Genomic DNA, 15,622 nt, shown 5'->3' on the forward strand with positions numbered 1-15,622 from the left:
TCCAGCCTCATCCTGCATTTCCTCAGGCTGCCTTGTCTTTTAAGCACTAACTCAGTGTGTCTTGGGCTAGTCTGCCTTCACAGGGAGGCCTTGGTTTTTCAAGTCCAGCAGAAATGTTATATTCCAGCTAGAGAACTGAGAGTTCCCCGACCCAACGCTATTCTGCAGCTTTCCACTGGAAGTGCAGTGCATTCAGCGAGAAATGGAGCGCTCTGGAGAAAACAAATGTAACAAAAGTAAACAGCCCTCTCTCTACATCCTTTTGAATGCTGGGTCAGTGCAATGGCATAACTAATTAATGCACTGAGCTTGTGAGAGCTGCGCTGCTCGTAAGCGTGCCATGGGTGCTCCCTGGGCTGTGGGGATTCTGCCAACCTCCACCTTCATCATTTGTTCCTTTAAATCAGTAGCATTCCCCTCTGCTTTGAACTTGTATTACTTCAGCCAAAAGTGCCTGCAATTTGGAACGGGAATAACAGCTTCATCATTGTGCAGGATACACGGGGCTCTGTGGGCACTTCAATAAGCTGAACACAGAGAAACCTTGCACGGGCTTGGCTAACATACACATGAGCAGGAAGGAAAAACAGTTACGTGGTTCAAATGCCATGGAAGCTCCTTTCTTGCATTTCTTAGTTCTTACTTATCTGGAAGAGTCACCAGCATTGGTTTCAAGCAAAAATGAATTCAGTGTCTTATTGTTTGTCGCTAAGGGTGAATGCTAAGGGTATTCTAGGAAAGGTGTCATAAGTACATGCACTATATAGCTAAAAAGTATATGCACATACACATTTACATGCCTCTACCTCATGTGAGTAGAAAGAGGAGGTGAGCCACGTTAGTCTGAATTTGCCTTTGTACATATAAGGCAGGGCAGGTGGCACCTTAGGGTGAAGTTACACAGTACCCTTAGGCCATACTAAGGGCACTTAAATGTGATCATGTATACGTTAAAGCTCCCATGTCACGTTAAAGCTCATTAATTCATGCCAAGTGCCCTCTGAGGGTGCGTGCAGACGAGCACAGCTGTGCAGTATGTGGTGCTGCAAACACATCTCCAGTGCCACATACTGCCCATTGAGGTGTTCTCCGTGCTGCAAGGGTGCGCTGCCTGGGCGTGCTGCCCCGGTTCTTTTTCTGTGGGGTTTTTATTTTAGCATATCCAGGGGTCAAAAAAAAAACCAAAATCAAAAATCGGATATCCCTGGCTCAAAAAATCCCACAGAAAAAACCTGCACAGCAGCACATGCATGGGCAGTGTGCATAGCTGAAAAGCGGAGCCAGACCACCCGGAGCCATGTCACAGCTGCCAACCAGGCTCGATCACCACAGCTGCTGCTCCAGGAGGCCCCCAGGACCCCAGTTAAGGCTGCTGGGGCCAGCACAGTGCCGGCCCCAGCCTCCCCTACCGCCTCTGGGGTAACTTGTCACACACCAAAGCACATGTGGCATGGGTGGTCCCTGGGGACAAGTAGCTGCAGCACAAGGGGAACCAAATGTCTGCACTCATCTGGATGTGGCCCGAGTGTCTCAAAGTTATGCCACTTCAGGTGAGGAGTAATGGGGGCATGCTACCTAGTTCATATTACAGTAACTTCACTGCTCCGCAGCGATAAATCAAACATCCTGCAGTCCGCCAGCATCCGGGGATGCTTTGTTCCCAAACCCTTGGACCATAAAGCAGAGTTAGAGCCCAGGTGCCTAGATCCAAGCCCCATTGCTGCTCACCAGCCTTCTAGTGGTAAGTCAGAGTTGTGCAAGCAAAAAATGGCATTATGCCTTAATGCACGACTGCTCACAGCATATTTGAACTTTAACACAGCTTAACAATCCACAGATTTAGTACAGTCTAAGTGTCACATGCAACTTAATCCTTAGAGACTAACTTATTGCCTCTCTGAAAAACTTAGTTTTTAAGATGCCATCCTATCCTGCCTTATATTGCATGTGTACACAGGCAAATTAATTTATTAAACAGAGCAAGCCAGAAAGGAGAAATGTATGGTGCGAGAGATCAAAACTAGGAGAGATGGCAACAATAGACCTATTGTAATAAAATCAGTGACCTAAACAGGATCCTCAGAATTGCCATTTAAAGGACAGCAATGTAAGACTGTTATGTGTTTTACTGCTCTTCTTTCTTGTAATAGGCGAGTGATTGCTACTGCCCTCTTTTGAACCCTATAAAAAACGCTAATCCTAGTACACAAAACTACTACTCAGCAGCAACAGCACAAAACTCCTCCAGCAACTTGATTCTGCTGGTAATTCTCACCCTGAAGGATATAGCCACACATTATTCCCCGGCACTTGTGTTTGACCTTTCTGAAGAGAGTACATTCCAGTAGCAGGGTGCAGATGTGGGGAGACCATAGGTCCCTGTAGCTGTGCACTCATTGAAGAGACATGAGCATGATCTCTTGTCAAGCTAAAGGAGACCATAAATCTAACCACTAGGACTGTGTGAAGCTTTGGTCCCCGATTCAATTCGGTGGAGATTCAGCCTGATTCAGTGGCCGAATCTCTGAATCTGAATCGAATCAGAGGACGCGTTAATCTCTCTGAATCGGATTGGAACCCTTCAAATCAATTCGAAGAGATTCAGAGAGATTTGGACATAGACACAACTTTAAATGTTTTTTCTACATACCTCTAGGTAGCGGGTGGCTCATGAATGCTGTGATGCTGGGGCACATGGAGTATCCCAGAGAAGCACAAGGGGCTCCCCAGGACGCTCAGCAACAGACCCAGAAGTAGACCAGAAGCACTTCCAGTCCACTTCCAGGTCGTACGCCGTCCCCCACCCCCTGTGGCCTCCCAGCTCGGCAACTGGTGCCTCCTGGGTCTGGGGTGGCACCCAGGGTCCCCATGCAACTGATCACTGATCTGGGGGGGCTCAGGGGGTCCCCCCATGCACCCCCCGGCAGACCCAGAAGTATTTCCAGTCCACTTCTGGGTTTGCTGCTGAGCATGTGGAAGGCCCCACCGCACTCCTGTGGGATGCTCTATCCGCCCCAGCATCACAGTGATCACAAGCCATGCCTGGTACCTCAAGGTATGTAGAAAAAACCTTTAAAGCTATGTCTATGTCCAAATCTCTGATTCTCTGAATCAGCATCACATCTTCAGATTTAGATTCTGCCGAGTCAAATCAGGGACAGCGATTCAAATCAACAAATCGAATCACTGTCCTTGATTTCAGCTGAATCTGAATTGAATAGGACCTGCTTCACATACCCCTACTAACCACCCGTTCTGTTTCATTGTCCAAGAGCAGTAAAATATTATTGTTGTGTGCCAGCTGTTAGTGTTCCTTTGTCCCCTTCAGCTTCCTCTGACTATTCAGCACCTTTGAAAATCAGGTCAACTTTTCAGGTGCCTAGATATGAATTTAAGGTAGCTAATTTTTGGCATCCAAAGAATGACCATTTTGGCTATCATGTTCACATTATTACTCAGTTGAACTATGTCTTAGTGATATGACTTCCTGTGCCAGGCAAGGAAAATAATCTTAAGGGAAGGTGTGAGCGGGTGGGGCCTAGGAGTGGCCATGTACTCCTTAGCGCCCCTCTACCGTCACTTCAGGTGGTCCAAGCACCCTTGAATCTCGCCCGCCACGACTTTGCTGTTAAATAGGAGGCTGCCTTTATCCGCCTGGTGACTGGTAAGTGTGTCCTGCCCCTACTCCGTATGGGGTGCCTCTATATGTCCCCACCTTAGGGCCATGCATGCCCTCTCTATCACCCCAGGCTCCTTACCCATCTGTGGGCCTGTGCCGCGCCCCTTGCGCCCACTGCCCCGCTCCAGGGCCTGTGCCTTCTCTAGGCCGATACTGCACTCTTCGCACCGGGGACTCCAACCCCCGCCTGGCAAGCGCCCGCTGTGTCCCCTCTGGAGCCTGGCCCTCTCTAGGGCACCCGCCGCGCTTCCTGCGGCCGTTGCCCAGCCTCTGGGCTTATATCATGCTCCTCATGCTCTTGGGGCTCAGGTGGCCGCAGCCGTGCCTGGCCCCCTTGACCCTTCTCTGGGTCTTCTGCCTTCTGGGCAGCCACCACGCCTCTCTCTGGCCCACACCGGGCCTCTCCAGTGCAACTGTAGTGCCCTGCTGGCACTGTGCCTCTACTGGGCACTGGGGACCCCCAAGCTGCTGGGGAGCTCCCGAGGCCTCTTCACTCCCCTACAGCCTCACCCAGTCCTCCAGCATAACTGTAACCAAACTCAAGCCGCCTGGCTTCAACATAAACACCAAGCCTCCTTGCTCAACATAATGCAAATACCAAGCCCCCACCAGAGCTCTCAAGCCTACCTTCCTTTAGGGCGTTCTTGTCCCCAGCATCATCGCAGCCGGTCAGGGTGGTGAGGCTACAACCCCCAGCCCGGGCTGCTCAGCTCTGCCACAGAGCTCCCACTCCTCCAGCTGCCAGAAGGGAACTGCTCCTCAGGCTCCGGCCTGGGCTGTTTATAAAGGCCCGGCCCTGCCCCCTTCTGGCCACCTGACCTGCCTGGTTGCCCTGGCAACCAGCACCTGAGCTGCCCGGTTGGTTGGCAGCTCAGTTCCTTTTGCTACCATGGCCCAGGACACCTTGGTGCTGTCGGGGAAAACCGAAGGATCGGGCCCCAAGGTCACGGTGGGCCGGGGTGGCAATCAGATACGGACAGGTGGGATTAGCGGCGTAGAGTCTGGAGTTAGGGACTCGGAGCGGATTGAGGAAAACAGGTGAATTTATTTGACTTACGCTTCAGGCGTAGGCAGAAAGGTCTTCAGTTACAGTTGGAACACAAACAAACAATTAACAACAAAGGGGTCTGTTGGCCCACGAGGTTCAGTCCGAAGACCTAGTCCCAGGGCTGGTCAACAGCTCATAAATGGGGATTACAAACAACGAAACAAACAATAAAACGAACTGTAACACGGTGATGATGAACCGCGTGACGCCAGTCCACAGCAATGGACGAATCGGGTGGTCGTATGAGAAAAGCCGAGGTCAGTAGCCAGAAGATGCAGCAGCGGAAACGTCAGTTGGAGGGATGAGCAGAGTCGTAGGTGGTGAAGAAAGCCGAGGTCGATGATCCAGAACCGGGTTAAACAAAGTCCAGAGGGTGATCCAAAATCGTAAGCCGTTAATCAGTTCGAAAGGTAAGTCAGGAAGCCAGATGATCGTAGTCAAAACCGAAATACAATAAGCAATAAGCCACCGAAGGAGGAGATCAATAGGCCCTGAAGCCTGACTCAGAGAGCAGTCCCTGCAGCAGCAGCCTCTGTCTCTGGTCCCTGCGATCTCCCCTCACACACCACCACACACACCACACACCACCACACCCCCCCGAGGGAGGGGCTCACAGAACTTTTATATCAATTTAGTAGCCAATCAGCGTGCTCTCCGCAGAGAAATTTCTAGTCCGATTACCTCATGTCAGGTTCTGACTGAGCATGCTCTCAGTCAGGAGCTGACACAATCTGAGCATGCGTCTGTGGGGAAAGTAGGTCAACAATGATTGACAGCTCCGCAGGTCACCCAGGGGGCAAGGACTGGGTGAGCCTTGGAAATTTCCACTCACAGCTTCAAACCGCGCATGTCAGTTTAACCTCTTCTGTACTGGCAGCACATACTCAAAAATTTCCATGACATGCCCCCTTGCTGTCAGCACAGAAGCTAGAAGGCCGAATTATACCTCCTCCCCCTCGGTGTTGTCGTCGTTCCGAAACTTATCGGGAGAGGGAACGATGGAATACACGTGTACAGACAAAGCTGAAACCTTCCGTGTCAGAATCTTAGAAATACAACTAACAATAAGAACGATAACTAAGAACACGAATAAAAACGATAACAAGGGTGTTAACAAATTCGTTAGCCATGACGACACATTAAAGCCCAACCAATTGAATATTCTAGACAGCCATCCTTTTCCTATTCCCGCAATGGAATTGACCTCCTCTGCAATTTTTCGGATTTTGATGATTTGACCTTGTAGTGGGACGCTGACATTAGGGATGGCTATGCAGCACATATCGTGGGACAGATTCAAATACTGGCACAGTCCTCCCTGCTGGATGAGGAGTGCATCTAGCGCCAATCGGTTCTGCATAGTCATGCGCGACACTGCTTGTAGCTGTTGGTCTACGAGGTCAAAACCCGTGGCCGTATGATTTGCGAGTAACTCAACCTGCTCAGAAAGTTGTGCTAATGCTATCCGGGCTTTGGCGATCGCGAGTCCCCAGAAAAAGAAACCCTCAAAACCCCAACTGAGTCCCTGGGCAACTTTTTCCCCACTCGTTAAAGAACTCCACACCGGAGTACGAGATCTTTTATCTCGGTGTGACACAAGGGGACTCGGCGGGTGTGCCGTGGAAGCCTGCAGAGGTGGACAAAATAAAATCGAACTCAAGAAACACTGTACACCTGATAATGTAGCTGGTAGGGTGGTGTACAATCGCCCGTCCGAGCATGCCCATACCATTCCCAAAGGTGCTGGTGTACTCAATTCAGAGCATCGACCTGGGGCAGGAAAAGCATGCCTAGTCCTTTCCGGGGGGCCGGATTGTCTAATGGGTTGTTCCACACCATGGCAGAGAGCACTTACTAACACCGCTCGTAATATGGGGTAATAAAAACTAAACAATGAATTGTTTCCCCTGGGGCCTGGCTGAGTTAGATCGATTGTTAATGATTCGTTCCACACCACCAAGGGAGTAGGCTTTACGAGGGGTGAGAGGACGACCTCAGGGTCGGAAGTTTTCCTTCCCCTGGGAACGAGGGTGAGGTGCCAAGGTGGGATAATTGAGCGGGGGTCCCACTTTAGCGACATGTCTGGTCGAGACCAATCCTCACCTTTGGGGTGTATCCCCCATGGGATAGTGGAACAAGCGCACGGAGCTTCCCTTTCCCAGCACTCCTCACGAGGTGGTCGAGTGATTAGCGAGAGAGTGGTGAGATTAAATCCACGGGGCCAAGTGTAACTAGTCAGAATATAGCCTCCTCCCATCAAGGGGACAGAGATATTGATAACATTCTCCCCACTTTCTGAGACCTTGGTAAACCATGTTTCGATGTCAAACGGTACTGAATATGGGATGAGGACCGAATCCTCTACGGACAGAGGGATTTTAAGACACGCGGTCAATCCCTTACCATTCTCGTCGTCTCCCGTGGCATTAGCCCACATTGACAACAAGTACAGAACCGAATTTTGAGACCGCTCAGAATCTGAGATCGATACCGTAGATACAAAAGTAACATATTTACAACACATCAAAATCCAGATTACTCCAAAGTCCTTTTGTCTTCTTGGCATCTTTGTAGCCTTGTCTGATTTAAGTTGTCACTCTAATTTCCAGGCTCCTCTCAAATCCTCTGAGGAATGATCCGATAACCTGAAACGACAAACATAAACAAAACAACAGAACGTGTCCTTTTTTCCTATAGACCTCTTTCTCCTGTACCTTCCAGCACTTAATAAGGGACAAACAGTTGCCCCCTTGCTGGGAGGACAGGAGCTGTGACTTTAAGTAGTATCATTGGTATGGTTAACGTCTTGTGGTAGAATCGTTTCTGTATTAGAGCGTCTCGATAGCCAGTTGTGGTGGGTGAGTATGGTCCGTCCGCTATCTGTAAGGGTGACCAAGTAGGTGTTCGGATAGCTCTCTGCAGATTGTATTACGCCTTGCAAAACTTTAGGATGGCGATGGTTATGGTCTGGAAGGGAGACCCACACTAACTCGTTGTCTGCAAATTTCTTCTCCCATGGTTCGACTGGTTTTTCCGTAGATTGTTCCCACAAGGGTTTGGTCGCATTCAGATTAATTAGGATCTCATGATTACGGACTGTCCAATTTCGATAACTCCCATTTCCCGTTACTCGGAGCGCTTCTTTATAAAGTCCTATGGCCCGTTCCACAACCCCATTGGACTGGGGATGGTAAGGAAGATGATGATGCCATGTGATGTTATATGACCTAGCGAATTTTTCGACAGTGTTCGATGTAAAAGGTGGCCCACCATCCGATTGTATTGTGGTGGGAACTTGCCACATCGCGAAGACGGCGGTTAAGGCTGTAGTAACTGCTGCAGCGTGGGACTTCCGAAGGGGTATGACGGTCATTAGCCGAGAGCCGAGATCAATAACGAGTAGCCCCTTATTTGGGACTGAGGCTCCAGGTAATGGCCCAAAAAGGTCGACTTGCCAGGTTTGACCTGGGTTGAAATTTTCTTTTGCGAGGGCTCCTTGTGTGCTCCTCGTTGGATGTACTTTCTCCTTTGCACAGGCTGCGCAGGCTTGGACTACGCGCCTCCAGTCACGATGTAAGCCATACTGTGGCTTTTCTACTATGGTCTCACGCCATCGGGAGTAGCATGCCTTGGGGCCTGGATGACTCCATCGCTCGTGCAACCAAGTGAGGTAGGGGTCAATACAAATGGGTTCGCTCGTTTCGTCTAGGGTGAATACTTCATCATTAGTTACTAGTCGTGGCCTGGGTTCGCTCGTATCGTCTAAGGGGAGTACTTCATCAGTAGGTACTAGTCGTGGCGAGGGTTCGCTCGTATCGTCTAGGGGGAGTACTTCATCATTAGGTACTGGTCGTAGCAACTCATCGATTGTAGCGTGTACCGGGTCGGTGTCATTCCTATGGGAACGTGTGTGGCGGACTAGTGGTAGGATCGTGAACTGCGACAACAGTCGGTATGTGTCTTCCCAAATGTCAAGGTGTTCAGTCGGATTAGTCGTACCAGTTATTATCTCGTAGATGTAATGAGAATCAATAGCGATGATTGGGACAGGGAGAGTCGCGTCGTGGTTTTCTAAGCAGTGCTGTGTAACTGCATGGAATCCCAGGAGTTCATTACGTTGGGCTGACTCACAGCCGGGTTTGATATCGTGTATGCAGCATGGATGACAATAAAAACCATACTTCCCGCCTTCACGGGTGGAACCATCCGACGCCATCCAAGCCGGCTGGGTTGTTCCGTACAATGTGAGGTGTAGTGTTGTGTCAATGATCGGGGGCGGCGGTAGATCCTCGTACTTCCATGCATTCCAATGGTATAAGTGATTTAAGACTAAAGCACTCCATGTGGCTGGTTCTCCATGGAAACATGGATCGGGTCGGTCGTGAGCTAGGTGAGGTATCAAAGTTGCTCCTACTGCCTGCAATCGCCCTTGGCCGACAGCGAGTGGTTCTGCCAGCTGAGCGGCTAGGAGGGTTTTGCCTATGGCACCATATCGATGTTGGTTCGTGCGGATGGTACGATGAGCGAGAAATACTAAGTTTCCATCTGTATTCTTTACCGTGGTGAAAATGTGCTCTGTTGTAAATCCCACCGTGACCGTTAATGGCGAATCAAAATCAATCGCGTGAAGATTCGTTCCCCGAATAGATATTACGAGGTTGTGTAATGCTTTATCATCCTTCGGGGTCCAGGGGGTTTGGCGCCTGGACTTCTCTCGAATTTGCCTCTGAATCCGAGCTATAACTGGGAGATGATCAGGAGTGATGAAATGTCGGACCCAATTCAATCTTCCCAGCAGGGATTGAAAGTCTACCTTCTTTGATAATTCTTTGTTTTTCCATAAATCAAAGGAGAAATCATCGTGGGCCACGCCTTTACGGAGGTCACGAGTAAAGGTAGTCCCTAAGAATGTGATCTCACTCGTCGGGTGCAGTTGAGATTTTTCTTTATTTACGATCCATCCTTCAGTAGTTAAATGTTGGATGAGATCGGTCGTGGCTTGGATTACTTCGGTTGCGTTCCTACCCATGATGGCGATGTCATCGAGGTAAGCCCAGATTCGGATGGACTTGGCGATTTCGTTGCTTTTGGTGAATCTGTCAAGGGTGTCATTCATAGCACTGGTGGCTAAGGCTGGAGCATTTCGATAGCCCTGCGGACATACGTTCCAGTGAAACATTTTCCCTCTGATGCACATGTTGAGGATAGCCTCAGAGTCGTCGATAGGTATGGAATAGAACATGTTCTTCAGATCTATAGTCGTGCCCACCCAGTCATGGGCTTGATAATTGGCCATCTCATATAGGTTCTGTGGCAGCGTACTCGATGAAGGTTGGGTCAGTGCTACACAACGTCTATTAACCTCACGGTAATCCACAACGAGGCGTACGGCGTCTGGTCTTCCAGGCTTTGGTATCCCCCAACCTGGGGAAAGGTAAGTGCTCGCCTGTATTCGCCTGATGGAGCCTTCACGGACCAAGTCGTCTAGCAAGGTGTCCAGAGGATCCTGAAGATGCATTTTCGTTGGTATCGGAGTATACCGCCATAGGGAGTGGATTTTTAGCGAGGGTGCATGCCACTCTGGTCTAGGTACAGTCATGATAGGTAGGACTTCTGACACCTTATGTTTCAGTTCCAAAGTGCGAATGCCAGGGATTCCTAAAATGTTCACGTTCCCGAGGACCGCATCCAGTCGTTTGGGATGGCCCTTGACGGTAAATTTCACACGAGCTGTTGCGGTAGCAGCATTGAGGCCTTGAACCATCATTACCTTGTTGGTACGATGATGTGGGATCGACGGTTTGATGACATTAACCTGGGCCCCTGTATCTAGTAGGAATCTTGCCGTAGTGATGTCGTGTGGATCATCGGGGTTCTGTATCTCTATTGAGGCGTACGGTCGAGGATCGCTATCAAAGAGTTTCATGTGGTTCGTCGCTACTAATATCTTTTGTTTTCCGGTTCGGGCTTCCATGTCTTTTTCTCCAACCCTCTCCTGTACTCCTTCAGACAAAATAGTTTCCGTTACGCTTGGTTTTTCTTGGTTTTGTTTCGATTCGTTTTGTGTGGTTTCATTACGCTTCAGACTTTGTTTCGTTTTGGTACGCTTTGGTTCGGTTATCACGGTTTCTTCAAGTTCGGTTTGTGTTCTTCGCTTTACTTCGGTTTTTTCATTTCGTCGTTTGGATTCGCTTCGTTGAGTTTCGCTTCGTGTAGATTCGTTACGCTTTGGTTCGTTTCGTTCTGGGTTACGCCGTTTCAGTTCGGTTTGTCCGCTTAGTTTTGCTTCATCACGTTTAAGTTTGCTTCGTTTCAATTCGTTAATCGTTTCCTCATTTGAGTTCGGTTTAGGTTCGTTTCGCTTACGTTCGCTTTGGGTTACTTCGATTGCTGAGTCCGTTTGTCGCTTTTCTGAGCCGGTCAAGCCATCGATCGCCGGACTTACGCCGATGGCGATCACTCGTTTTTTGGCTTGGTCTTCTCAACAAACCCAAGAGCTCTGGCAAGAGCTCGCTGTCCCTCATCTCTTAGGGCTCTCAGTTGTTCCTTACTTAGGCCAGACTTGTCTAGAAGGAACCCAAACATTGCTCTTTCTAGAGGGGTCCTCTGGGGCGGTGAGTAACTTGTACGGGCTGGCGGCGGAGAAGATCGAGAGTAATATTTTCTTGTTTCCTGTGGTGACACTCGAGGTGGTTTCCGTTGGTTCTTATCAGTAGTTTTTTGATTAGGCTCAATCATGTGTACATATCTTGATTCCCATTTCTCATCCCTGTCGAAGCTTACACTCTTTTGATGTCGTTGCTTCTCCATGGCTCCTCTTAACTGGTCGAGCTGTCCCAGAGTATGGATAACGGGCCCATTCACGGATGTACTTAGTAATAACCTCGCGGTAATACTTTGATTCCCACCGTAGATTTCAGTGGCGGCATCGACCGCTTCTTGTAAACAAGGTACATCCCCAGATGATAGTACATATCTGTGTGGCCATGCCCCCTGCACCTGAGCAGGTGTCAAATTCAAAGCTTGGTGGGCTGGGTTCCACATGGCGTATGAGGCTCCGATCACTGTATACACCAGTGAGGTAGCACTCGCACGACCCGCATGTCCCTCGTGCCATGTGTGGATCTTCCTCTGAAGTGCCTCGGTAACCAGAGCTGGAATGGGTATTGGCCAATAATAATTGGCCAGCACTGGCACCGGGTCCACTACTTTAGCTCGGCTCCAAGCTGAATTGCGCACGAGCTGCAAGGCTTCATCTTGATTGATGGTCTCACTCCCTGCTTCAGCTACTAGACGCCCCAACCAGGCAATCGGTGTTTCATCATTTCGTATGCCGGTTTCCTTTCTCAATTCATTCATCTCAGAACGTGTTCTAGTTCGTGTCGTGATGGTCTGTCTTGTTTGACCCTGAGGATCAGTTACCCATTTTTGAACTGCAATGGGAAAAGCAGATACTAATTCTTCGGTGTAATCGTTGTGTTGTTGGCTTGGTTTATTTCGTGTTACTCTTATGAAGTCGTTCTCAGTTTCATCAGCACTTATAGTTTCGTTTGTATAATTCATCTTGGTTACTGGTTTAGTCATTTCTATTAATCCGTTGCTTGTGTTTGTTCCGATGGTACTCGTCTTAATCGTTAAGCTTCTTGTTACATCATTCGTATCGGTTCCAATAGTATTCGTGCTCACTCTTGATTTCCTTATGGTTACGTTGTTAGTCTTATCTTCGCTTGTTGTTTCAGTTGTTTCCGTTCCTATGCTGTGCTTAATTACTTTGTTGCAGTCTTCGTTGTCCGTTTGGGTGCAATTCTCCCGTACGTCCTCCTGGTGGCGCTGGCTGACGTACGGAGGTGGTGGCTTGCGTACAGCAGGTGGCGCTGTTGCGGGAGGCCGGCTCTCAGTGGGCGGAACCATAGACAGCATTTTTCCGGAAGGCGGGCTCGGGATGGGTGGAGCTGGGCGTCGTGACGTCAGCATCGGTTTTGGCGCGCTGACAGTTTGGTCGGCGCCATCTTGTAATGGCCGCTCGGCCAATTTTTGTGTCACAGCTCTGGTTGCTGCCATGAGCTGGGCCCTAGTGTCAGTTAGCTCCCTCAGTAAAACAACGTACTCCCGAAAAAGAACATTTATTATACAGCCTTTCTTCCACCGGGGTCCTGACCATTTTATTTTTCTGCCGTCCTTCTCCAGGCACTCTCGTAGCTGGACCAAGAGCTCATGCCCCCTAGACCCGATGGCAAGGGTCGGGCAGTTAAACCCGTCAGGAGGGGTATCCTCACCACCCTCCTTCACATACTTTATGCACCGGGCAAATTCTCGATCCGGGCCTGAGGTTGCCATGCCCGAAGGTTTCTTACGGGCCAGGGCTACGGTCCCGGTCTCCCCCCTTGGGCGGTAAACGGCCCGAGGGTCCTGGATAATGCAACCCAGCGCACTTGGGGTGAGCCGAACGGCCCATTCTTCCCCACTTTCTCCCCGGAGGGACAGGTACCCGCTCACGGTTCCTTCAGCCGGTGCGGCCTGATGGAACGCTATGTGGTCCCATAAGTCCTCGGCACCGATGGTCTGCCGGACTCGGTTGCTCCATGGGCAACTCCTTATAATCTCCGACTCCAATACGCCTCCCATTGATCCTGTTCGTGACGCCATGTCGGGGAAAACCGAAGGATCGGGCCCCAAGGTCACGGTGGGCCGGGGTGGCAATCAGATACGGACAGGTGGGATTAGCGGCGTAGAGTCTGGAGTTAGGGACTCGGAGCGGATTGAGGAAAACAGGTGAATTTATTTGACTTACGCTTCAGGCGTAGGCAGAAAGGTCTTCAGTTACAGTTGGAACACAAACAAACAATTAACAACAAAGGGGTCTGTTGGCCCACGAGGTTCAGTCCGAAGACCTAGTCCCAGGGCTGGTCAACAGCTCATAAATGGGGATTACAAACAACGAAACAAACAATAAAACGAACTGTAACACGGTGATGATGAACCGCGTGACGCCAGTCCACAGCAATGGACGAATCGGGTGGTCGTATGAGAAAAGCCGAGGTCAGTAGCCAGAAGATGCAGCAGCGGAAACGTCAGTTGGAGGGATGAGCAGAGTCGTAGGTGGTGAAGAAAGCCGAGGTCGATGATCCAGAACCGGGTTAAACAAAGTCCAGAGGGTGATCCAAAATCGTAAGCCGTTAATCAGTTCGAAAGGTAAGTCAGGAAGCCAGATGATCGTAGTCAAAACCGAAATACAATAAGCAATAAGCCACCGAAGGAGGAGATCAATAGGCCCTGAAGCCTGACTCAGAGAGCAGTCCCTGCAGCAGCAGCCTCTGTCTCTGGTCCCTGCGATCTCCCCTCACACACCACCACACACACCACACACCACCACACCCCCCCGAGGGAGGGGCTCACAGAACTTTTATATCAATTTAGTAGCCAATCAGCGTGCTCTCCGCAGAGAAATTTCTAGTCCGATTACCTCATGTCAGGTTCTGACTGAGCATGCTCTCAGTCAGGAGCTGACACAATCTGAGCATGCGTCTGTGGGGAAAGTAGGTCAACAATGATTGACAGCTCCGCAGGTCACCCAGGGGGCAAGGACTGGGTGAGCCTTGGAAATTTCCACTCACAGCTTCAAACCGCGCATGTCAGTTTAACCTCTTCTGTACTGGCAGCACATACTCAAAAAATTTCCATGACAGGTGCTCTTGTGACAGAAGGGAAAAATATTGTTTTCTAGGGATTGTCCTTTCAAATGACATGAGATACTGGTAGCAAATATTGTCTGGCTTGTAAGAGCTGTGAGGCGCGCTGTACTATTCCATGAGCTTCAGTCATTATTTTATAACAACTCCTAGGACTCTCTAAAAAGTAAAACCTTTTACCTTGTTCTTTCACCTTTTCTCCCTTATTCATTTTAGATTTTCAGTTGGATCAAACCAGACAGCCATAATCCCACAGTTTTTTGAAAATCTGAAATAATACCTGAATTAACAGGGTTTTCTTTGTTCCCTGATAGTGAAGCTCAAGCTGCCATAATCTTCACTTTCTTCCTGCCTGATGTACAATGGAAGGAAAACATAAATGACCTGTAGCGGGATCAAAAATTATTTTCTGTCTAAACCACCAAAGAAACTTCCTTTTGCGGACGACACTCCGAAATACAGAGAGGACACTCACATTCTGTCCAATTTAACCACAAATATAAAGATAATCCTGGGCACGATGTGCTTTAGACTTAGTTGAACTGCAAAAATCAGCTTAGCCAAACTATCTGCCTTATGCTGCATCTTTGGACTAAGCCCCTTGAACAGATAACTCCCAGCTCACAGGATAAAGCAAAGGCTATGCCTTGAACTGGACTGAATCCATAAAGATTAGATGTAGCGGTGGGTTTAATGCTCTCCTAATAGTCATTTGAGATAAGTTACCTTCTGCTAATGGGAAAATAAACTAAATACCTAACCGAACATCCAGTGCCTGGAGGTTTAGCTAATGAATGACTTTCTAACTAGTAAGGCTAATGTTACTAGGCCTATTAGACTAGTAACATTTGGCAAATAAATAAATATATGAAGTACAAGTCATCTGTAAACTGCCTTAACTGTATCTACATATTCAATGGGACTGTATGGATTTACCTCAGTTGAGGATGTGGGCTACAATATTTAAAACTGTCAGACATCAAATTAGGACAGTGGAAGATTCTTCATTTTGTCCTTCAGCAAAAGAGTATTATAGTCATTGATGTTACTAGGTATTAATGGGTGGCTGGCAAATGGATTTTTTATTTGTACCAGCAGACTACTGTGCTACTAGAAAAGATAATTAGGCACCTAGGCAATTTTTAACGTCAGACTAAAGGTCACATTAACCTCGCTCACTGTATCTACCTATAGGTGCTTTTACAA

General features: G+C 48.9%; 1 protein-coding gene across 1 annotated transcript; it reads right to left on the reverse strand.

Annotated features, from left to right (window-relative positions):
- Positions 1–5,331: 5,331 nt before the first annotated feature.
- LOC149872306 (uncharacterized) lies at positions 5,332–7,293 on the reverse strand. The gene has a single exon (XM_090034230.1). It carries the CDS (start codon positions 7,291–7,293, stop codon positions 5,668–5,670), a length of 1,626 nt encoding a protein of 541 aa, XP_089890356.1. The 3' UTR covers positions 5,332–5,667.
- Between the last annotated feature and the right edge of the window lie 8,329 nt (positions 7,294–15,622).

This window comes from Crocodylus siamensis, chromosome 2, assembly GCF_052110815.1.
Source record: "Crocodylus siamensis isolate JL-2025a chromosome 2, ASM5211081v1, whole genome shotgun sequence".
Lineage (NCBI taxonomy): Eukaryota > Metazoa > Chordata > Crocodylia > Crocodylidae > Crocodylus > Crocodylus siamensis.

What these genes read in the sequence shown, in the direction of transcription:
- LOC149872306 (XM_090034230.1), bottom strand. Translation starts at nt 7,293, where the DNA reads ATGCCAAGAAGACAAAAGGACTTTGGAGTAATCTGGATTTTGATGTGT.